The sequence below is a fragment of the Ailuropoda melanoleuca genome, chromosome 9, assembly GCF_002007445.2.
Source record: "Ailuropoda melanoleuca isolate Jingjing chromosome 9, ASM200744v2, whole genome shotgun sequence".
In the NCBI taxonomy this organism is placed as follows: domain Eukaryota; kingdom Metazoa; phylum Chordata; class Mammalia; order Carnivora; family Ursidae; genus Ailuropoda; species Ailuropoda melanoleuca.
Window position 1 is genome coordinate 84,971,485 of NC_048226.1, and position 25,450 is coordinate 84,996,934.

A 25,450-nucleotide genomic window follows, 5' to 3' on the forward strand; every position below is an offset into this window, starting at 1 on the left:
TTAATCCACAAACACACATCTTCTCAGATTGGCTAGCTAATATGAAATGGAAAATTTATAGATAGAGAAATGTTCTTGGAAATGAAAACGCATTTTTAGCTGATAAGGGTTGAAGACCATTCATTCAGTGAGCTTTGATTAAAATTAAGCAGAATCACAAAGCTAGAATTTGCCATTTACGTTGCCTTGTAACATACAGACATCTTACAGAGTTTTTCTTTTCACCAAGTTTATTGCTTTTATATAGAAAACTGCTGCTCTTGATCCTCACCCTGAGATGAAGAGGTGAGAAGAGGGACATGAGTCCTGGCTAAGCATTGGCCGACTTGCAAGGATGGGCTATAACGTGGGGCCACAGTGGCTCATGAGCAGGGAGACTCTTGCAATGGCCCAGTCTTCCCAGGTCCCTTGATTTAAACATCTTTCCAGTGAAGCCCTCTCTCCCTTCCCATGTGGGGATGAGCTGTTCTTTCTACATATTCCCATGGAACTCTCTCATCCATCATCATAGCCCTCTGTCATTTTCTTTCGATTGTTGGCTTTGCTCAAAACTGTAAACTCCTTGGAAAGACTGTCTCGTTCATCATCAGCTATCCAGATCCTACCAGAACGCACAGCACAGAGTAGCTTTGCAAATACTTTTCTAATGTGACAAATGTGTGGCTTACAACTAAAAATCTTTCAAAGGTAAATTTACTCGTATGATTAAAAAGTTAAAATGTAAAACTATTTACATGATGGAAATGTGAAGTTTTTATTTTCTGGGGTTAGGAAGAAACTTTGGAAAAAATGGGTTTGATGATGTTTCTACAATGGTAGTAAGAATAACATCCTTTTAGTTATAACAACATGAAACGAGTACATTTTAATTTGCAATCAGGGAAATGGGTAACTCACAGTAACCTTAAGCATGCCTTTATTATTTTGTTTAATTTAAATTCAATTAGCCAACACATAGTGCATCATTAGTTTCAGATGCATTGTTCAATAATTTATCAGTTACCTATAATAGCCAGAGCTCATCACATCACGTGCCTTCCTTAACCCCATCCCCCTGCCTGCCTCCCCTCCAGCCACCTAATGCCTTTATTCTTGAACTGTTGTGTCTAAAAATGCACAGTTGTTCATGACAATCCATGAAAGAAGGTGCTAGAGTAAAATGCATCAGTGTGGACACTGTCGGTGCCCCAATCCGATCCTCCTTTCCTGGCAGGTGTATTGCATCCAGAAAAAGCTATGGATGCTGACTGCTAATGATTCAGAATTGGCCCTTCCACAGAGACTTGCCCTTGGAAATGCCACGTTAGCCCCCTTCCATGACTAACTGATATGAATGAATAAAACCTTACCATGGGTCAACTCTGGAGTATAACTCACACTCCCACTCTCCCCATGGGATAAGCTGATGGCCAGACTTCAGAGAAAGCCAATTCCCATGCCTCTTCCCCTGCCCTCTCCTGCCTCCTTCACTACCTGGCTGGTTTCTCCCAAAAACAGACTCTCTGTAAATCAAAGACATAACATCCCATCTGCTTCTAGGAAACTACCCCTAAAATACTCACTGAAATGAAATTTCAGCTTCTGAGGGTACATGACTCCTGATGCCTTTCCTCTGTGCTCGTGGAGGGCTCAGGAGCAAGGAGAGATGTCATGGCATTGCCTCCCTGCCTTAAATATTTCCAGACTAATGATACCCGAGACCAATACTTATTTAGTCGACATGATAATCAGAACACTTCTTCCAGGAACCTCAATTTTGTTCAAATTAAACATTTTGTTAGTACCTATTTTGTGCCAGCAATGTGCTAGGAAAATATTAGAAATGGAACAAGGAACAAAACGTAATTTCTGCCCTCTCAGCTTCTGGTAGGTAGAGGAACACGAAGTGAACAAACATCTTGTCTGGTATCCTCTTTTGATCACCCTAAGGTGCTAGCCCCTGTGCCAAATTTAGCTCCTATCATGTAAGAACACTTCTCTGTCTTCCCTTCCAGATGACTCACACATGGGGTCTAGAAATCAGGGGAAGGCAGGGCAGTTCACAAGAACATCCTTCAGCGTCCCATGGAAGGGAGCCCTGACAGCTCACAGCTTTTTCAGCTCCCTCCATGTGATTGGGAGGAAGCGTACGTGTGTTCTTTCCTGCAGGTCTTCCCTGGAATAATGCAGGGTTCTTTTAAGAAAATACGCCATGGCTTGCCTCCCCCTGTGAACCAAATCGCCCGTGTTTTGGGGCAGTCTTCGTGCCTCAGTGTTGATTTCCGGATGTCATGTTGGCCATGTGTCATGTGGGGGTCACACGTGGGTGCGTGTGTGCTTCCCGTCCACTGCTGGAAGAGTTTGAGGGCAGGAAGCCAAAAAATGTCCTTTTAAAAACATCTTCTTAAACTATTAACTATGTGCCCAGAATCCATTTTTTCTTATGTGAACTTTGAGGAAATAATAGATTTTTAAATTCCTTTTTAAGAAATTTTTTTAATTCCTTTTTTTTTTAATGGCAAGGTCTCTTTTGGCCCCAAGTTTCCTCACTTATAACATGAAGGAACTGAACTGGAGGAGTTCCCAGGTCCTGTTTGTCTCTCACGTATTCTGATTTTTTATGCCCTCTTCCTGAACATGCTACATTTAAACAACATGCAAAATAATTTCTTTCAGACTATGTCAGCATTAATTTTTGTTGTTTAGTTAACAAATCCAAAAAAATGTGTGTGTGTGTAACTTAATCGTATCAGGGTCTATGACTGCAGCCTTCTGACATTTTTTTTTTTAAAGTAACCTCTAAGCCCAAAGTGAGGCTTGAACTCAATGACCCCAAGATCAAGAGTCACATACTCTCCTGACTGAGACAGTCAGGTGTCCCCTGACTTAATGTTTTTGACTGAATATCTGAAATGAAAAAAGAGAAGTGGTAGTAAAAAAACAAAATAAAACAAAACAAAACCCAAACAACTAGCTTGTATAATAGCAAAGGATAACTGCTATAACAAGCAATCCTAAAATCTCAATGGTTTAATGCAGTGAAATAAAATAAAGTCCATTGTTGGTTCACAACCCAATGCTGTCAACAGGATAGAGAGAGGAACGGGGAGGTCGGATCTCTGCTTTATATGGTCATTGAGGAACTTGGGGTCTCTCCATCTTGAGAGACTTTAATCTTCAACACATGGGCTCTGGAGTTGCTACAAAAGGGGAAAAGAAAGTGGAGGATTACCCACAGGAAATTTTCATAAGCCATAATTGGCCCCTTTCTGTTAGCCAGAGTTCAGCCCTGTGGCTCCAACATGATTGCTGGAATGGGAGGCTGGGAACTTTGCCTCACACCGTGCCCGGGAGAAAAGGAAAATCATGAATATTGGTAAGCTCTAGAATTGTCAGCCTTATCTGGGTTTCAGACTTGCCAGTACTGGAGTTTGAGCAAATGTGAGAGGGCCTTGCTGCCCACTACTATTCCTACACACTTATCCCAGTGTCTCTTCATGCGCGCCTTATATCGCTTTCTCCCCATTCACACACCATTTCCTTTCTTCCGGCCTCATCTTTACTCTTTTATTTGACACCTTGAGGTAGAGAGAGATAATGTGAATGTGGATGGGGAGCCATAAGAAGATGATTTTCATGAACAAGTGGGAAAAACCAGCTCACTGGAAAAGTGGCATGAATTTCAGAAAGGGAATTGGGAGAGGCAGCAAGTGAGCAAAGAGGGGTTGGTTTGACTTGGTTTGAGTTGGTTTGAGATGGAAATGGATTGATTATTCCAAAAAGAGACATATATCAAGACAAAAAGTTCACTTTTCCATGTAGAAGATGATGTTTTGATCAATATTTTATTAACCTATTATAAATTCTAATTGAAGAACCTCTTTCGTGTTTTTAACTGCATTGGAAATACCAGCATCCACAATTAAGAACTATAACCATATAAGAGTAACTCATTGTGGCCCTCATATTTTTCACATAAAACTAACACACACATACCCACATTCAATAATTTAGGAAGATATTTTTAGAAAGAACATAATTTGTGCCTAACGGGAAACCAACATCTACTCATTTGTAAGCTGGTGATGACATACATTGAACAAGCTTGCCCAGTAGTCAAAACTGTATCATTGCAACAGGAAATCCCCCCATAGTCTCCTACAGGCCACTTCTGAAGAGTGGCACTTTCAGATCTTGTAGTAATTTGTAAGGTAGGTTTCTTTAATAAGTAGTCCTTGCCCCAAATTCTCACTGACTCCAGGTCATGAAAGACACTAACTCATCTTTTTGTCTTTTTGTCTGATTAATTAACAAGACTTCATCTCCTTTTTCATTTGTTATGCTTGGTTTAATGAAAAAACAACAACAGCAACAACACTTTCTGGAAACAAGTTCCTGTTTAGTTTGTAAGTGGCATGTCTTAGACCTAAAATTCTTGTGCTGGATAATTTCATAGAGCCAACAGATGCAAAAATCTTGCCAGTAACAATTCTCATTAAGGATTTAAAAGCAGTGAATCCTTAGAAATCCAGAGCAAGCAATAGGACTTGCCCCCCAAATATTAGGCACCTCTATTCGGAAAACCATACAAAGCAACTGCATAGTTGACACATTGTGTTTCTTTTCTCCAGGGCTTTCCTGGAAAGGACGGGTCCTCTGGCCCTCCAGGACCACCAGGGCCAATTGTAAGTATTTCCACAAACTACCAGGATGTGCTCTGCTTTAAAGCATTTCATTTCTTTGAGAAATTTTCTTTTCCTCAACGTTTCACCTGGGCAGCCGTCTTGACAGTAGGGTAATGACTCACTCTTTGGTGCAGAGCTTTCCCTCATTCTACCAGAGCCACTTCGTCCATAGCATCCCCTGCACTGATGTAGTTTTTATTGAACATAAGTAAGGTTTGGGTTTGAAAGAACTACACCTGCCTGATAGCGTGACTTCTAAAAAATGTCTCCCCTATTTTCTTGGTAGTTGGGAACAGGAATGAGCAATGGATCCTGAAGTCTTGGTGTTGAGAGGGAGGGAAGCTATCACTGTGTGTGTTTGTTATTCCTTCTTGAGAGCTGGTTGTCTTCGATGAGAATGTGTGAGTACTCACCTTTGCTCCATTTTCCTATCTCTCTATTTAGGGCATTCCTGGAGCCCCTGGAGTCCCAGGGATCACAGGAAGCATGGGACCTCAAGGTGCCCTGGGGCCACCTGTGAGTATGCAGCAGTAGCCAGGCATCCTTGGCTTATTTATGTGTTTAAATTTACCAGCATCTCTGTTGGACAAAAATGTTTATTCAGTACTGGACTCGGTGGCATCCATAACGGAAACCAGAGAAGCTCCTGGGGGAAAGATTGAGATCAGACTGTGCATATGGCTAGAGACAGATGGCCCCAACAGGGAATAATCAGCTAAGCTTCTGTTTATGTATATTTCCATTGTTTTCTATTCTGTATTTGTCTAAGTAAATTCAATGTCATCTTTACGGGGATTGGGTATAATAGCTATGTGTTAATTAGGTCTATCTCCTGGGTAAAAAAATATAAAGTTGAGAAATTCAAGTATGAGTAAGAATGGTAATAGATTTTTCTTTCTAAGTTCTACGAGAATAATGGGATTTCCCATCAAACACACACTTGCACATAAGCAAATAAATGTAAGTGAAAGCCAGTGAATGGAACTAATTACCTCCCATTTTTGTGCTTCTCATCTCTTTGGGTGTTTAAGTGTGATCAATGAGAGGGGTAGAGATAGGATGAGGAAGAAAGAAATGAGCATATCTGGGTCAATTTCCTCATCTATAAGTTGAGGTGGTTGCATTAAATGGCCTCCAAAGCCACATCTCTTGTCTTCTGTGACTTTCAAGTTGTTTCTTCAAGGTGTAGGTATCAGTCAGCATTCTGACATTATCTGTGATATACTGAGCCTGTATCCATACACTAGAGTAACTGGAGAATGTCTGTATGACTGTGAACAGGTGAAGAATTTATGGAAGAGTGAAATTTGAAGGGTGAGGGTAGGAGAGGTTAATGAGTGAAATTTCTATGGCTGCCATAACACGTTGCTGCAATCTCAGTGGCTTAAAACTACACAAATGTATTCACTTAAGTTCCGTAGATTGGAGGTCTGATGTGATCTCACTGGGTTAAAATCAAGGTGTTGGCAATTGCCTTTCTGGAGCTTTTAAGAGGAGAGAATCTATTTCCCTGTCTTCTCTAGCATCCAAAGACTTCCCATGTTCCTTGGCTCATGGCCCACTTCCATCTTCAAAGCCAGCAGTGTTTCATCTCTCTGACCATTCTTACATAATCACATTTCCCTCTGAACACAGTCCAGAAAGGTTCTTTGGTCAAGGACCTATATGATTGTATCTGGGTCACTGGGTAATCCTCGATAGTGTCCCTAGATAACCTCGAGATGCTTGACTAAGTCACATTTGCAAAGTCCCTTTTGCCACTTAAGGTGCTATATTCACAGGTTCTGGGGATGAGGGCATGGGCACTCTCAGGGGAATGTGTTTTCTGCCTATCACAGTGAACAAAACATAACAGAAATATTGGTTCTCGTTTGGAAAGACATCTCTCTCCCTCTTGCCACCCACAGAGCCATATTAATTTTTCTTCTCAAAACTCATTTCAATAAAATTTCATCCTCAGAGTCCTTTCCTAAGATATGAACATAGGCAATGCCTCCAGATTTTATCCAGCACGTCCCTATTTGCACACCCAAATGAATGCTGTCCTCAGTAGTCACTTTGCAAAGTGGTATACTCACTCCAAGTACAATGTCCTTGTTGAAAACACTTTTATATCTCCTCTTTTTAAATCCAGCTGATAATGGGTCACAGAAAAAGATTTTATTGCTTAATCTTCACACATCTTTTTTTTTTAATACACAACGATATTACTGAGAATGGTCATGCACATGGGGACATACTCTACACTCACACGTGATCATATGTAAGCACTCATGCATGTACATGTGCATACACACACACACACACACACACACACACGCTCACCCCTGTCTTTACCATTCTTTCACTGCAAACTTTTCTATTCATCTGGCTCTAGGCTATTTCTCACCAGAAAAGAGATTTGAAAACATTATCTCTGCTACCGGGCTTCAGTCAACTTCCCAAAATGTGCTTCTGGGAGCAAGAGTTCCAGAATATTTCAACAGGGCTCAGAGAGCAAGGGCTTCTCGTTCAAGCAGTGTCAGAGACCATGAATATAAAGCCTGTTTCTCAGAAAGCCATGAGAGATTTTAGGACATCAGAAGCTTTGAGGCCTCCTGAGGTGGAATAAGAAAAAACGAAAGCTTTAACTTGACTAGGCAATGATGTGCCCCAGCCGTCCTTTTCATTCCTTGGCACTCTTGCGGACACCTCCTGGAACCAGTTTCCCTTACCCCGAGCCGGGCTGATCCTGAACCATGAGGAATGGAATGGGAAAAAAGAGCTGGCTGGGAGGTCCTATGGGGAAGAAAACGGGGTGCACGAGGGGTGGAGAACACATTAGGTAAGTAGAACCCCACCCTACTCATCCCCCTGGCCTCCTGTAGCTCTCAAATAGACTCTAAATATGGGGCACACCGAAATGCCGATAAACTCTTTCCCAGAAATAAAGCGCTTACTAATAATATTGTCTTCAATGATTGTAAATCAACAGAAAAGGGCCCTTGCTGGTGGCATGAGAGGGGCCCTGTGCCACTGGCATTTTTATCAGAGACAGAAGCCATTTAGTGTTTAGGCCCTGGGTGGGGTTGCCCCAGTCGTAGGCTTTGGGTATCCTCTCAAAAGCCAGTTGTTCTCCAAACTGCCCAGCCCAGACATTTCCTAGCGCTCTGGGACGTGAGCAGCCGGATGCCTGCTGGCCGCCAGTCTGGCGTGACCAGTAAAGCAGGCTCGGTGTCCTGGTGTTAAGGCCTTGATTGATTTCCCATGGATGTCTGTCTAGGAAGGTAGAAGGGAAAGAGACCAAGAAAGACAGACTGCCCCACTGAAAATAGCAACGTGTTTCCTGGGGCGATGCCAGGAACATGTGCTTTCATGCACTCTGCTGTCAGCCACCAACTTCCCGGGGTGGAATGTGCATTGCTGCTGCTGCAGTCGTCATTCCTACCTGAGGTTTGAGACTAGGCTGAAATGCAGTGCGTCTCTGCAGTGGAGCAGATGGTGACGAAGTGGCCATGCATTTAGCTTGAAATCAACATGAGTAGATGGGTCCACTCCAGCATTTAAAGAGCACTGCATTAGAAGTAGGGATGCCTGGGTTCTAGATGTGGCCCTGCCGTCACCTTACCTAGCTGTGCCAGCCGCATCACTTAAGCAATTTATCTAGGCTCTCAGGACATCAGTTTCCCAATTCATTCATTTAAAAACATGTACTGGGTAGCCATGATATGGACCAGATACATGGAGGAGAGGGGTTCCTAGGGGTACAAAAGATGACCAAGGTATTTTTCCACATCCATGGAAAATCTAGAGAGAATAATGTTTTTTCTGTAAGTAGGTATAATAAAAGTCAGGAAAGTGAGAAATGCCTTAAGGGAAAGACAATGAAGTTGCCATGAAAGCCCCACTGAGAGACAGAGACACAGAGAGGGACAGACAGAGAGACAGAGAGGGACAGACAGACAGAGGGACAGAGAGGGAGATACCCCTGAGCTGATGGGATGGGGAAAATAGCACCTGAACGAGGCAGCATTTCACTCAGATCGTGAAAGGGGGGTGTGATTTCTGCCCACAAAGACAGGAAGGTGGCATTGATAGGGCTCATGGTAAGACATAAAGCAAACACAAGTCACCCCATCTTTTATACATTTTAGTATTTTTCAACTCTTTCTCTTACTTCATGACACTGCCACAATTTTATTCTGACCCCTCTTCGTTTCTCACAGAGTTTATCACAGGAAGCCCTAACTGGCCTCCTTGCCTCTGCTCCCACCCTGGTCTTGTCCATTCCCCAGCTGTTGAGTGATCCTCCTAGTACATCTTTGATGTGTCATTCCCTGCCTTGAATGTCCTCACTGGATTCCAGTAACCAGAGGATGGGTCCCAAATATTCGGCCAGGTGTACATGACCCTTCATGATGGTCCCTTCCTTTCCCTTCCAACTGGCCTCCCACCGCCCCTTCGTTTGGAGTTGAGTCACCTAAAATTATGTAGCACTCCCCCAGCACATGCCATACTGTTCCACACTTGTTTAGCCTTCAGGACATCCTTCCATTTGTCTGAGCTCTTTTCTCCTCCTTTCTCCATCTGGTGAGCTTCTGGATAGTCTCTCTTTAAAACTGTTCAATTCCTGCTTGAGGCTCCCCTCACCTCCTCAGGCTGAGACCATGTCCAGCTCTCCATTGATATGAGCCATTCCTCAAGGGCAGAAATGACATCATACTCATGTACTCACATGTTTTTGTTCCTACACCCCAGCTCCGTTTCATAGAGGGCTCTTAATAGGTCTTTGTTAAAAGAAAGAAAGAGTAAAGGTATGCTTGCATTCTAGTTAGGCTGATGTGCAGGGGAGCACTAGAAGATTACTCTTAGAAGATCATCTCTCCATGGTCTAACATGGGAGACCTTTACAGCTGAGCTAGGATGTTTTGATTTGTGTTAACAGGCATCTTTAATAAGTGGGACCTGGACCATGATGAGATCGTTCCTCTTCCTCAGCATTAAAATTCTGTGAATCTATGAACATAGCTACTGTAGTTTCTTTTCTTTACATTTCAAGGGTTCCTAAAATTATAGGAAAATGTGCCATTTTTCTTGCCCACATCTACAGGGAATCTGTGTTTTCCCTCAAAGCACACTCTGGTGGAGTTATGGCCCTTCCCTTGCTCAGGAATTTTTATTTTGTTTTTGTTTTACTTTGCAAAAATCAAAGGAAAGATGTCAGAGACGTTGGAATAAAAAAATAACTTCTTGCTGTACAGATATATTCTACTAAGTGGATCTTTCACTGAGACCACCTAGCTGTGTCCTATGGCTACTTAATAACCAGCATGGTGGGGCTGAGTTTGAGGAATTTCAGACCAGATTAAAGCCATCCATTCTTATATCCCAGAAGGGGCTGATGCTGTGCCTTTTTCCTTATCTCTTGGGCTCACCCTCTAATTTCTTTTTCTAAGTTTGAAATATTTCAAGGAAGCCAAGTTAATAAATGATAGCTAGCAATGGTGACATCAAATAGCATATTTGTTCAGAAAAAAAATATTTGAGATCAAATGGTTTTTAAGAAATGACTCAGGTTAACACCGAGTTCTGAGTTGCTAGGGTTAGAGTGGAGGGACTCATGATTGCTTTTTTATTATTGATTAGCTAGGAAATGGATTTGAAGATATTGGCTGGCAGAATTGTTGAAGTGTTCTTGTTCACTTTGCTAAAAGCACACTTTGTTGGGGAGAGCATGGGCTCTGGAGCCCAGCTGATTNTATTGGCTGGCAGAATTGTTGAAGAGTGTTCTTGTTCACTTTGCTAAAAGCACACTTTGTTGGGGAGAGCATGGGCTCTGGAGCCCAGCTGATTGGGTTCTGATCCCAAATTTCTATTTTCTCACTGTGTGATGGGGAGCGAGTTATTTAACCTCTTCGTGAATCACTTTTCTTATGTGTAAGGTGGAAATAACATCTTGTAGGGTTGTTACAAAGAATGAATTAGATTATTTTATAGGCGTCTTATAAGGATTAAATAAATGAGTTAATCTGATAGGGCTGTGATAGTGTTAAATGGGTTAATACACTGAGAACAATGCTTGGAACATGGTAAAAGCAGCTTCAGTGTTAAACTGCTAGTATTTACAGATAGTTTCTGAATATATTTAAAATGTAGAATATTTTCTTATTTTTGTTTGCTGATTTTTGGATTTTGTTTTGCATCTAATGCTTGAAAAGCTGGTTCCACTAAAGATTTATTTCATGGTAACATAAGTAGCTCTTTTCTGCAGTTAGACCTACAAGGGGACATTACTGCATCTTTAGGGATTTGGCCACTTCTGGAGTTTAAGACACGAGGAGGAGACACCAGTGCATCTATATCTCAAAAGAATTGGGAGGGAAGGATGCCTTGTAAATCTTACTTTTGCAAACTCTTTTCGTAGAGGTAATTGGATAGTTTTTAACAGCATCAACTATTAGACACTTTTAACAGCATCAACTCTTTTTCTAATCCTCTAGAAGACCTGAGAATGTCTTAAATATCTTTATTTTTTTCAGTCAAGGCAGTTAAAATGAAGCTGCCATCCAGACTTGCAGTAAAATTCAGCCATTCATTCATTCAGTTAACATATCTTTGAGCACCAACTCTGGCCTAAGCACAGTCCTAGGAACTGGGGAGACAGGAGTTTGTGAGCTAGACATAGACTGCCTATGGAACTTACATGCTGAGAGTAGTTATAGAGAGGGTATGCTTTCTTTGTAGAGTTAGAGATTCTCCCCCGGCCAGTCCACCTTTGTATTTTTCATAAATTCTGTTCCAGGGGCTACCTCGTTCCAAATAATGATGACATTATGAGATGCTAACACGTTATCCTTGTAAGGAACCCCGGAGACCATTTAACTTAATGGCCTGATCTTACAAAGAAGCTCGGAGAGTTTAAGTGGCTTACAGATTCTATGTCATCTATTTTTCCCCCAAAATATCAGTATGAAAAATATTGAACAAAATTTGAAGAATTTAGAGTGAACATCTATATACCCAGTATTAAGGTTCCACTTTATGTGTATGAGTGTGTGTTTATTTTTCAACAACATTCTCTTGGACTTTGTTGATTATTGATCTCATTTGTAATTTTGAAAAATTATCTTATGGTACACTAAAGGGTGGATTTATTCTTCTAGTTGAAGTCAGTTAATATTTTTCTTCTAACTTTATTATCAGAACAAAAGGAAGCTCAAGGTCAGAGGAAGTAGACAACAGCCCTAGATTTATAATGACTATTTCAATTTAATATTGGACTTAGTTGAATGTTTGAGTAAATCTTTTATGTGGGAAACAGGCTAGGTGGTTTTAGAAATATGAAGTAATATAAGTTATGGTTTCCAGTTTCAGAAATCTTACCATCCACACAGAGAGAAGAGACATCTACGAGTTGACTTGCTGCTAAGTACCTTGGAGAACAAAAAAATACAGTGTCATATAACTGATATTTGAACTAAGTACTGCACTAGGATATTCCTACTGTTGATACTTAATTTATAAGATTTATGTTTATAAATACTTTAATATTTTTCTCACATTTCAAATATTTCATACACTGAGTAGATCAGGTCTATGGCAAAGTAAAAGTGTAATTTTGAGGAGTAGAAGATAGGGAGGCTGAAGGAAAATAACAAAAGACTTTGAACTGAAGAACCAACTTTGTCACATGGAAGTTTTAAGAATCTCTGAGTGGTTCTGAATAGAGAAAGAGCCACTGTCACTTCACTCAGTAGTCACTGAGCTTTCTAAGTTGTATGCTGTTGGTATCTGAGGAAGGACTTGTGGTTATGTGAGGAATGAACTGGAAGGGAGGCCTTTAGTTAGGGAAGTCAGTTAGAACGAAGTTGCAAATGCCCTGGTGTGAGACAGTGAGGGTAGCACTTGGGTCATGGAACAGAAGGAATGGCTGTGAGAGATTGCAGTGCAAGAATGTGTGTGTGTGTGTGTGTGTGTGTGTGTGTGTGTGTGTGTGTGTAATAGACATACAAGATGCAAGGGAAGGGAGGAGAAAAGACAGAACCAGTGGTGGGTTCAAGCTGTTTGCACCTGCTCAGGAGAGTAGGTTTTGTGTTCTCTTCCTTTCTCAACTCTGTCTTCAGTGACAGCTTTAGTAGCTTGAAATCAACCATAGTAGATGGATTTATGCCTCTAATAGCAGCAAACACTGCTAGTCAGGGCATCTTATTTTTCCAGAAAGCCAATTTACCTGCACACTAATGGTGTGAAACCAGAATTTTGAATTTGGGTGACTGTTAATTGAATAGAGGTTCTAGAGAAGATACTTGGTTGGGACCTGTTGAGTTTATTGTAACAACAGGTAACAGTCTGATGGTGTGGGTAAATGCCATCTGTAAAGTCTATTTGCTATCCTTCTGGTAAAGGCTGTAAAAATGTTGTTCCATGAATCTATTACATTGCTTCAGAGTTGAAACCAAAAAATGAAATGCTCTGAAGACACATGTTTTGCTTATTAGTGCAATTTCATTACAGAAACACTTGAAATCTCCATTATTTTTTTCAGTAGAAATTTTTACGGAATTAATAGTTTCTTATGGGTCAAAGAGTAGCTAAGCCACAAAACAAAATAATAATTCAGCTAAGAATTCGTATCAATATGAGTTTCTGTTATCAGGGGGAAATCGGAGAGGAGAACTGTGTGCTGTCATGCCGACAGAAAGCAGAGTCGGATTATGGGATTCCCACAAATCTCATCTCTTACCTGAACCCTTAGGATGGAAGATCATTTACTTCCTTTGAGAGATAGTCTTTTAAAAATGGAAACAATTTAGCTATTCAGCAGAGGCTTGTAAAATAAATCCTGAAGCATCGGTAGTACAATTCATGGAGTGGTGTTTAGGGCAGAAAGATGTGAATGAGCTATTCAGTGAAATGATGTAACAAAGCAGCATTGCTGCATGATCTCAATTTTGTGTGAAAACATACTGTGTCTATGTATTAGAAGGCTGGGGGAGTAAAAGGTTTAAAAGAGCTCCTTCTGTTTGCTGGGGTTACAGGTTGCTGTACGTTTATTCCTGTTGTGTATCGATTTTTGCTGCAGAATCGCTAGAACTAGGAAAAACATCTTAATAAAATAAGAAAAGACGCACTCTCATTATGGCCAGCTAAGGCAGAGTCATAAGTAACTTGACGATTTAAATTTTTTACAGGGTATCCCTGGAGCCAAGGGAGAGCGAGGAGAAAGAGTGAGTATCCTCTGGCTCTGTGTACCAGGCCCAGCTGGCTGCACACCTTTCCTTGCATAAGCCTGATACTGGATGACCATTTACTGTCGTGACTCTTGATTACTGTCGTGACTGTTCATTGCTCTTATTCGGTTCCCTCTCTCCTCAAACCACTGAACTGTAGGCACGTTGTCAGGTGGAAACGCCCCCCCCCCCCCGCCCCCATGGGCTAGAAGTCAGGAGAGCTGGTTCCTAGTTGCATCTCTGCTACCGTTCAGGTAGATGACCTTAGGCCCCTTTCTTTAAGGATAAAATGGAGAGAATCAAACTCCGCTAACCCCAAAGTGGATTTGATGACAAAATTATATAACAGACATAAAAAATCTTCAGAAAAATAAAAGCTCTATGCAAATGCCAAGTAGTAGAAAGGGGCTTGTGTTTTCCTTGATGGGCCGATATCGGCAGACGCGGAGTCAAGGAACTGGCTGGGGAACTTAAATCAGTTTATTTTCGGGAGCTTCTGTCTCTTTTGAGAAATTGTGCAGCTGCTCATATAATTGTGCTGTCACCTGTAGTAGAAACAACGGTGACTTTGGGCTCATCCAGTCACCTCTGCGAACCCTTGGGCAACGTGTTTAACTCTCTTCATCTATAAAATGGGTTTAACGTCTTTCCTTGGGGTTGTTGCTAATATGAAATAAGCCACTGCTTGAGAAAATGCTACGTTTTATAAGCTCTAAAGAGCCATAAACGAGGTATCCAATATATATATGGGATTGTGTCAAAATTGTGAATTTTTTTTAGACTCTGGGACCAGAAATACTTATGTGTCATTTAATAAAGGTTCCCAGGTACCTTGCGCCACAAGTATCGAATTGCTTCCTCCTTCTCTGCACTGTGGGGGGCGGTCCTATCTGCTGTGGGAGCCAATGAGGTGGGAGCAGTGGGTTGAGTCCGCTCTGCATGCCAAGTCCTGCCACGGGGCGGGGCTTGTGGCCGAGAATCAGAGGATGCTTTCTTGTCACGCAGGGGGACCTGCAGTCTCAAGCCATGGTGCGAGCGGTGGCACGTCAGGTGTGCGAACAGCTCATCCAGAGTAAGTGCGTTCCTGTTTCCGATGTCCTTCTCTGTTCCTTGTCCAAACGGTGATCTGCCATGCCCAGAAGTTAGTGACTCGGGAAAACACCACAAAAGCTTTGTCTTGGTGCAGATAGGTAAGCTCACAGATGGCCATAACTAACCCAGGTAAGAAGTCCTTACAGACCACCCTCTGTGGCGTCTGTCCAAGAGGTTTCCTTGGGCCCATATAGATTTAACTTGACTGCCCAGATTAGCTCTTTTATTCTTTCCCTGTCTTCAAATGGATAGATTTTTTTCCCTCAAGTACTCAGCACTTGAATGTTGTCAGACTAAGGAATCAGAAGCTGCTTTCAAACAGATGATTCATGGTGTTGACTTCTATCAACTCACTAGATTTAAATCAATACCTGCTTTTTTTTTTTTTTTAAAGATTTTATTTATTTATTTAACAGAGATAGAGACAGCCAGCGAGAGAGGGAATACAAGCAGGGGGAGTGGGTGAGGAAGAAGCAGGCTCATAGCAGAAAAGCCTGATGTGGGGTTCGATCCCATAACGCCGGGATCACGCCCTGAGCCGAAGGCAGACGCTTAACCGCTGTGCCACCCAGGTGCCCCAATACCTGCTTTTTTTAAAAAAAAAATCACTTTCTTTCTGTTAGCCCAAGGTCCTTTGCTTCATTCTTCTTTTTTAAATTTAAATTCAATTAGCCAACACATAGTACATCATTAGCTTCAGATGTAATGCCCCATGACTTCGTTTTAAACTTGAACTTTCCAACAGCACAGTATTTCAGTTACTGGTTTGTGTTCATTCACTTCCATACCCACCCATTTTGCGTTTCCCCCAGGCCCATTGACATTTTGTCCCAGTAATCTAACCAGAGGGTTACTAGTGTGGGCTCTTCCCTTTGCCAGTAATTTGTTCAATTCCAGAAAGATCTAAGGCCGGGTAGAGATGAAATATTCAAACCCAGCCATTCCTGGCCTAGCTCTGCAGTCAAGCCTCCTACTCTGAAAGCACACCGCTCTACCTTCATTCCCTGAGTGACTGCCCTAGCTTTGGAAGGTTACGTTTTTTTAACCCAGGAATGTCTGGGAGAACCATAAGTGTCCCAAGAAGGTGTATTGGCTAGTTCCCAAATCCCATCTGTAGTAGATAAACCCAGATCTCATCTTTGGGAGGGCATCGAGTGAAGGTGCATATCACCTTGGGAGAGTTTTCATTAAAACATAAATTGTGCAAACCATGTACAAAGCTGTCATCTTCAGACAGAACAGTAATGCTCCCTATATTTTAACTTTATTTCATTTATATTATATTGCCCAAATTAAATGTGTGTATCTGAGAGAATTGACCAGTTTTAAATGAAACTATTCGAGATTAATGCCAAAACAAGATATTAAAAAACACAATAAATTATAAAATCTAAGTTGAACATTGAGTGGAATACGTCCAAAGCTAACCTGTACCTTGAATTATTTTGTAGGTTTCTCATTTCAAGTATACAGTGTTAATGAGCAGGGACTTATTTTAAGGAATCCTAGGGGTTAAATCCAGATAGGACTCACTGACCACAGTATGTGGCAGATTTCACAATAGTTGCTGTCATATCCCACTGTAGAATAAAAATCTTATATAAATATATGATCATTTAAGACATGCCCTAAAAACTGAGAGTTCGAAATTGCATTTTTTTCCCCTTGGGAATTCTCAGATTCTTGTGAATGACTTCGAGGAAATGGAAGCCAGCAGGCAGTGACGCAAGGAAGCGGAAAGAAGCCTGTAGAATAGGGAGGCCCTGTCTGTGGATGCAGTTGGGAGAGAAGAAATAGAAAAGATCGCACGCAGCTTTATGAGCTAGACCCAAGCTGCCCAGGGGCTGTTGCTGGCACCTCAGCATTCTTCCCACGTGCTTCTTCAGGTTCCTCTGGGTTCCTTATTCCATTGCTTAGGTTTCTCCTCAGAACTTGATTCATCAGGTAGCATATAATTCTTCACATGCTCAGTTGTCTGTTTTTTAGTCCAGAGCTGATCAGAAAAATTACTCTAGGAAAGGTGACGTGGGAAACTGTGTGAGACCAGAGTGATGACAGCTACAGAAGTGACAAAGGAGGGCCTTTTGTTAAGGGGAAAACCTGGAAAAGCAGATGTGGAAATGTCAACCTCACTCAGACAATCGTGGACATGCCTACAGATGGCCCCCGAGTCATCAGTTGCAGTCATGGTCCTGTGTTTAAGAAGGCATTGAATATATTTTAGAAATAGTCCCTCTAGAAATGGTTACTATTCTTTATTTAGATCTGAATGTTTGAAAAGGGATAAGTTTTCATCTAGAAAACTCACTCATGTGGGAAAATCTTATCTTCTGAAGTTGCTAGTAAACTGAGGTGTTATGGTATCAAGCACTTTACCAATCTATACTTCTGATTATTAAAATATATTCTACCAGGCACAACTGAGTTAGGGGGAGGAGGGGGAGCCAGATTAAAAAAAAAAATAAAGCTAGTGGGAGTTTCTGCAGCTGGGACCCAAGTAAAGGCTCCTGCAAAAAGGCTTGGCAATGAAGAGTCGAATTGAAACAAAACACTTGTCTGGGGATTTGTGAGCAAGAGGGTGGAGCAGGCTTTGTGGGTTGGAAAAAAGACAAATAAGTTGGGGGGTGGGTGTTACTAGAGAAAAGGGGCAGCTGGGTGAGGGTTTAAGGGTCAGATAAATGTTGGGGGTGAAGATCAAATTTATGACTTCTGCCCATGATGTTTACCGAGATGCTGATATGAGCTGCGGAATTCCAAACACTTGAGATGCGCCTTGAATACAGTCCAGCTGTTCGTATCATCCAAAGTAAAATGTCATAATTTTTAAGTTGGAAATCAACATATTTCAGAGGGGTGTGCTTTTCCTCTTGTGGTTGTCTAACAGAATGTTTCGGAGCCTTGATAGATAATACCGCCAGTCTTCCCTTTCTGCGTGTGATAGTTCATTGAAGGATGTCTCTGCCCTTTGTGTCTCAGGTCACATGGCCAGGTACACAGCCATCCTCAACCAGCTTCCCAGCCAATCCTCATCAGTTCGGACCATCCAAGGGCCTCCTGGGGAGCCTGGCAGACCAGGGTCCCCTGGAACCCCTGGCGAACAAGGACCCCCAGGGACCCCAGGCTTCCCAGGAAATGCAGGCGTGCCAGGGACCCCAGGAGAACGAGGTAAGCTGAGCCACCTCTCTCATTGGAATGCCACTGAGGTGTGTACAGTGACTCACGATGTAACGGTGGTGCTTATATGATGATGACGTCCAAAATAATGAATGTTCATTAACGCCACCCCATCTATTCTCTAGCTTATTTTTTTTATCTCCAAGATTGAGTAAGTGGAGTAATCTACAAAGTATTTCATCAAGAGCCATACTTACCCATATGAGAAAGGAGGGTCAGGACCCCCAGCTCACCTCTCAGGGGCTTTTGAGCTAATGAGAGAAAGGCATCCCCTCTAGATGGAGGAACTAAGAACAGGTGCCCCTTCCAGATGGAAGCATTAGAAAACGATGCCCTCCTCTGGACAAATGTGTCATTACACATATTTCCTGGTAAGCCGAGAGCTCACTTCCTAGGTCCAATGCCTTTTTTGTCCAGTGCCCATAGTGGGCAACAGTTGGTGGCAGCCCTTAGGTGAGTCATGGGTCACATCGACTTATGATTTACGTATGCCTGTGTAGACCGTGCCAGCTATAAACTTCAAATGAAAGTATTGTTTGTGGTTCATCTTCCTATAAGACAGCATTTTATTTAATAGTTTCATGGGCCAATGTTTTGTCTTTCCTATCAAAGTTTCTTGAACATAGAAATCCTACTTAGCCTTTTCTGTTTTCCCCTACAGGACTTAGCAGTGTTTTATAATAATAAGACTATGATTGAATTTCACCCAGCTCCATAACCGACCTAGATCTCCCACTCCAGAAGCAGATTAAAGAGATGTGGGAAGTTGGGGTTACATATGAACCACAAAGAAAGTGATGGGAAATAAGACAACTGATTAAAAGTATTTTTTGTAAGACACCATTTTCTAGAATGTAGATCTGGGGAAAAGCTAATTATTATCTATTTGCCATGTGAATCCTGTTAACTTTTGTGAGCTGGGTAGGATATGTTCCTTTTATCACATTGGAGACGTGAAATGCAGATTCCAAAGTTAGTACTTTATGTTCATTCTTGATCTGTGCCAACAGGCCGCGTGCATTTCTGTCTCTGTGCTTTTATATGCCTTGTTCCCTGCTTTGGAAACGTCCTTTGCTTTCCCATGTGGGTTCTTAGTCTTAGTGCAAGGCTCAGCTGAACTGCTGTTTCAGGAATAACATTTTCGTAGATTGCCCCAGACCACAAAATGCCTCCACCCCCAGGACCCCTGATGCACTAACTGTCTTTCCCACCCATTTTAGCACTCATCAGGGGGAGGTGAACAGCTCGATTGCCAAGAGCAGGATCAGCTCTGAACTGCATTGCACATGATAGGTCCTCACTCAGTAGTTGTTGGCTCTCATGGCAACCCAGTCCTGGTTTTCCTTTCTGAAGGTTTTTCCTGTGCCAGGACACGAAATCAACAGCTGTGGAGAAGGGCATAGCAGAGCCTTGACTAGCTCTGTTGGTAGAGCAGGGGACTGTAGTGGTATGAGAAGGGCAGAGTTCCCTCATGGCACACGGAAGATCTGGCAGCCAGGAAGGTGGCCACCTCTGGCAGCCGGGCAGCCTCTGATGGTGTTGGTGATGGATCACCTGTGATGCAGGGGCCCAGAGCCAGCACCCGAGTCACTCTGAGCAAGTCACAAGTTGTGTTTGTTCTTTTTGGAAGTCCTATTCTTGTTTTTGCCAGTCTGAGTCTTTCCTGCTCCGCAAGAGGACTTGAATGCCGAGACCAGAGTAAAGTCTTCCAGGAATTCTCCAACAGTGGCCCAGACAACCTTTGAAATATGAATTTCCGTGATATAATTTTCTGACTTACGTATCGATATACATGAATTCTAGAGAGTGTAGTAGACAAGGCAAAATCCTGTCCTGCAAATCCATGGAGGATGACAGTGCGACACAGAGTGAGACATGCCCTTTGAGCATGAGGGAAAGTGATTTTTAGATGATCACCAATGGATGGTAATGGTTTTGCGTTTAAGGTCAGGATTTATAGGTCAAGGCCCAAGGGACTTTTCATTCCTAGCAAAGTATTTCAGTCCTGTTGCAGTTGGGATTTGTGGCTGCAAAGAAGACAATGATTTTTTGTTTGTTTGTTTGATCTTGTGGTCCCAACCCCCAGAAAGTATTGAGAGAGAGAAATGTCTTTTCCACTAAATCAAAACAATAGAATTTTAAAACTGAAGACACTGCAGCCATCTCTTCTCCTTACCCTCATTTTGTGTAAAGGAGAACAGATGAAGATATTGAGGCCCAAAGAGTCTTGAAATCAGCCAATATTAGGACAAGAAATAAAACCCAGAGATTGTGGAGTTGTTGTTTTTGCTGTATAAAATATGATTATCACAATGCTCTATAATATAATTTTGAAAGGACACTATATTGTAGTAAGTAAAAATAAGTATTGATACTCAGAAGTGTATATAAACAAATGCCAAACTACAAAAGCAAGGCAAAGAGAAATATGGCGTTCAGGAATCTGGCCTAGTGTTTAAGTGAACCTCACTTTCTTCAGAGGCTTCCTATGTGTCTCACATGAGTCTTCCTAAAAGAAATTCACTGCTCCATTGACTTGGCTAATTTTTCATTAGAAGTGCTCCATCTGGTTTCCCTATTATAATTTTTCAAAAATTCTTAAGTAAGCTCTCCGCCTATAGGGCTTGAACTCACGACCCTGAGATCAAGGATTGCATGTTCCACTGCCTGAGCCAGCCAGGTGCCCCTAATTTTTCAAAAGTTTTTTGAACTTTTTTACAGAGAATATACAGTAGGAAATACATTTTGCATCACAATGTAGTATGCACATGCAAACGTATGTGTGCAAACTTGTATAACTGAGGCAAAAAGAAATACTACTGGTCCTTACTATCGCTTCCTGTTTTTTTCTATTAAAAGGCTGAGGGGGGCAACCTTGTATTTTATGACCTCAGTTCAAATTACACTGTTCTAGTACAAAATCTCTGATTTACCCAACCGTTATCATTAAACTAGCCGTAGACTATGCATTTAAGGAGAACAGAAGAGGAATTAGAAATACCCCCCCCACACACATCAGCAGCATGAAGTAGAGACTTTCCTTATCACCCAACAGAGACTGAATTTGGCCTCCATCAGATTAGCTACCTCCTTCTCATTAGCCCTTTGTCTCCTTTAACTTAAACAAAGGATTTTTCATAAGTTCATCGGGAATAGTCATTTAGCTATGTTCTCACATGGATCACAATATATACAGGATCCTTAGAATTTAAGGATTTGAAGGACTCCTGTTGCTCATGCTGTTTATCTAAGGTTTGCACTCCAACTTGGACTTGTCTGATTATTAGCACCCAGGAGTAAAGAGGTTCCATCTGCATAGCATAAGCAAGATGTTATGCAGCCCAATTTCTCACCTGCTTTTTCTTCTTGACACTTATTCTACATGGCTCATGGACAGCAAAGAAAAGCTGTTCTTCCATGGGCTACGGGTTTGTTGCCTGTCCCCATTAAACACTGCACTGTCTTCAGGTAAATGGCTCTGTATCCTGGCTTCCAAAGTTCACAAAACCTCTAAAGTTCCTCTTTTGTTCCCTGACTTGAAACAACTGAGTCCTGACTTTTTTGACCAGAACTCACTCTCCAATCACAGCCTTGTGTGATTCTAACTAGACCCCAGAAGAGAACTCCATTTCTAATTCTGATCTTTGTGGAATCATTCCTGGATGACTAATCTCCTGTTTTCTTATTCCATTTATTGAAACATTCATATTCCACACTGGTGTCTTGAACCCTCTATTAACCCAGTCAAAAAATAAGTTGGCTGGTCTATAGTTGGCCAAATTGAGTTCCTTTATTTACTTGAAAAGAACTGGGACTGTTTCCTGATTTCAGTCTTTATGCAACTCCTTTGGTTTCCATCATTCTCCAAAAAATATTGGATCACAGGAGCCAACGAACTGAAGATTTTCATGTTCAAATTGTACATCCACAAAGCTGGAATTTATATCTGATTTATTTTGTACAATAAATCGTAAATATTTATTGAATGCAGCATTCATATAAGGCTTTTGGGTTGACAGTGTGTGAGATAATGCTATTTATTTATGGCTTTCACTTATTAGGCACTAAATGTATCTGCCAATATTGTGTTCAGTCCTATATACACACTCTTTCATTTGGATAAAACAGAAGACATGGTTTGGATAAGGAAGGAATGTGAAACATTACTGAATGTGCAAGTTGGGAGAGTAAATGCAAAGTGAGTTGTGTAGAAAGTAAATGCTGTCAGAATTTAGAGGAAGACATCACTGTGGCCTTTGAAAAGAAGAGGTGCCAGCATTTATTAAGCAACTAGTGTTGTTAAACTATTGTTAGTTGCTTGGCACATTATTAATGCTTATAAAAATCTTATGAGGTCAGTATTAGCTCCATTTTTTAAAAAGGATTTTACTTATTATTTATTTATTTATTTATTTATTTATTTATTTATTTGCAAGAGAGCATGTGCGTGAGCATGAGAGGGGGCAGAGGCAGAGGGAGAGAGAATCTCAAGCAGAGTCCCCGCTGAGTGCAGAGCAAGACACGGGGCTCGATCCCAGGATCCCCAAGATCATGACCTGAGCCGAAACCAAGGGTCATATGCTCAACCGAGTGAGCCACCCAGGTGACCCCAGCTCCATTTTTAAGTGAGGAAACTGAGGCTCAGCTAGTTTGTTAGTTGTCCAAGGTCACACCACTGGACCATAGAGGACCAGAATTCAAGTCCACATCTGCATGATTCCAGAATATCTGTGCCAGCTCCACTCCACCCTTTTGTCACCTTGGAATTCATTGCGTAATGGGGGGCTCCCATGGGACAGGCCAGAACTGTGCAGGGTCTGGTGGACCCCATTTCATTATGGCTCCTACTAACCATGGCTCAGTTCACACAAACAAGTGAACAGTTAAACTGACTAGAATGTCACAGTGGGTCATGGCTGTACTACTCACAAGCTCCCTGCACAGTCTGTTCTGTTTTGGGAGAGACTTGGGACATCCTTGACCCAGCAAATGACCAACTTTGAGGTGATTTGTTGGATAAATATGAATGTGATAAAAACATTTTCCATGATTATACATTTTGGCATTTAAAAGTTTTTCTAGAATTTTAACATGTGCCCAAGCTATAGAAGAGTCCAAATAGGGGAACTACCTGGGGGGACGCTGGCCATGGATCCAACAACTTGGGGTACACCTATAGAATTATACTTCTAGTATGACATCTACCCCTAGGGGAAATAGAGGAGAAACCTGGAACAAGGTAATTCAATCTTGTTTTACTTGTGATATTTTAGAAGAGAAACCGATTTCACTTTGCTGTTTGTGATGCTGCTTACCTGAGTAGCAGGACCGGTTGTTGTTGGAGGCATCAATCATATATGAGTCAGGATCCGAACTTGGCCACTTACTAGCTGTGTAATCTTGGCTGCTTAATTGTACAGTTAATCTGGTATCTTCATTCATTCATCTAACCAGCACTTATTAAGCATCTGCTACATGTCAGGCATGGTTCTGAGTGTTAATGACATAGCGGTAAACAGGGCATACATTTCCCACCTTTCCTGTACCTAGCATGGACACAAAAACTACATGAACATTTTCCTTTAGATACATTAGTTTTAAGTGCCACGAAAAAATCCACGATGCTATGCAAATGTAGAAGAGGGGGCTCTGACTTATTCTGGCAAGTCAGTGATGTTTTAGCTGAGACCTGAAAGTTTAGGACTTTGGCCTATCAATAAAAGAGTCAGAGGAGAGCATTCAAGCCAGACAGCGGTAATGTGTGCAAAGATCCTGAGGTGGGAAAGGGCTTAAAACTCTAAAGCCATGATTCTCAATAGTAGTCAACATATTGTGTCCTTTTCAACAAATAATGTACATCTCTCTTACTATTCTAAAATGAAATTCATAGATAATACATATAACCTGCCTTCACACATAATTAAAAAAAAACTAGACTGCCATCTAGTGTAATGTAAAGAAGTAAAACTAAAGTAATTTCTGGTTAAATTGTTTATTCCAGTATGCAAATTCTCAGCATGACTACACTGGACACATAATGAAGCAGTCAAATGGTATTTATATTACATAATTACTGAGAATGCAGCAGCCGCAAGTTCAGACTGACGTAGCTGAGCTTCACCAATAACACGTCTTTCTGCGTTTGTGTCTATTGTGTTCACAGTGAAGATCGTAAGAGCACATACATCATCAGCATTATGCACATAACTGTAAATTATCTTCTGCGTTTTCAGACACCTGTTCCTTGGTTAACAGATCTCTCTGCTTTCCACTATATTTCTTTTTCCTACTGGGGCTCTCTCCAGAGAAGGCTTATACAACTATCTCCTCCCACCCATCGACAGTGGCGATGTCTTTACCCATGCTAGTGCCTGGAAAAAGTTGAGTGGAAATGACTGGGAGGTATCCTTCCAAAGATTTTCCCCATTGAAACCCACTGGTTTCTATAAATGTCATTAGCACCTTATACCGACTCAGTGGGATCAAATACTTGGTATGCAATATTATCGCTGAGGCTTAAAGAAAATAACAGTGTTGGAATGTCATCTTTAATCACAAGAAAATTTCTTGTTTTTTTTTTTAAGAGCTTGATGCGAGAGCAGTTTCCCCACTCTGTGTGTTGCCCAGATTAATTTTTTATTGTTCTTTGAGAATATAATCCCTGAACGACTTTTTGAAGTTGGAAGATTTTTCCCCTTGAGCTTTCCCTGACACAGAAGACCAAATTTCTAAAGAGTGAATGTAAAGAAAGACAAGATTTAAGGATCAATTCTTATATCAGTCCTAAGGTTCTGTGGTTAATTTGAAAAAGATGGACTTTGTTCCAGAAAACGAGAAAGGGGGGATGTGAGAAGGATGAGAAGGTGCCACACAACCAAGCTTCCCCCTTGCCTACCCCCCCCACCGCCCCACCAAAGCAGACACAGGTAGAAAAGGACTCAGCCACACTCTGGTTGCCAGAAGTCAGTGACAACCCCCTTAGGAGATAGGGAAATGGCAGTCAGAGCTGAGAAGGGCTGCATTCCCCCCCAAAGCTAAATCTGAGTCCCTGAGGCTCATGCCCCTTACCTGTGAATCAACAAGCCTGAGAAGGCTAGAGAGAAGCCTGGGTCTCAAGTCCATTCAAAGCTGGGAGAGAGAAGTGGGGTCCTTGCATTTGATATTTCTGTGGTTGAAAAGCTGTTGGCACCGAAGATACATTTGGCTGAAAACTTCGGTCACCAATGCTGAATAAAAGCACAGCAGTTGCCAGACAGGGATGCCTCGACGGTAAGCATCTGTGGAACTTCTTAAAGGCCCTTTTATCCTGGC

At 41.7% G+C, this 25,450-nt stretch overlaps 1 protein-coding gene across 6 annotated transcripts in view; it reads left to right on the forward strand.

Moving 5' to 3' along the window:
* The window catches only part of COL14A1 (collagen type XIV alpha 1 chain), a 225,959-nt gene that overhangs the window by 186,591 nt on the left and 13,918 nt on the right, over positions 1-25,450 (forward strand). For all 6 annotated transcript variants that reach the window (XM_034668564.1, XM_019806266.2, XM_034668565.1 and 3 more), the window contains 5 exons: positions 4,611-4,664; positions 5,109-5,180; positions 13,835-13,870; positions 14,879-14,945; positions 17,942-18,130. In XM_034668564.1, the coding sequence (XP_034524455.1) occupies positions 4,611-4,664; positions 5,109-5,180; positions 13,835-13,870; positions 14,879-14,945; positions 17,942-18,130 (418 nt within the window). The remainder of the gene's footprint in view (positions 1-4,610; positions 4,665-5,108; positions 5,181-13,834; positions 13,871-14,878; positions 14,946-17,941; positions 18,131-25,450) is intronic.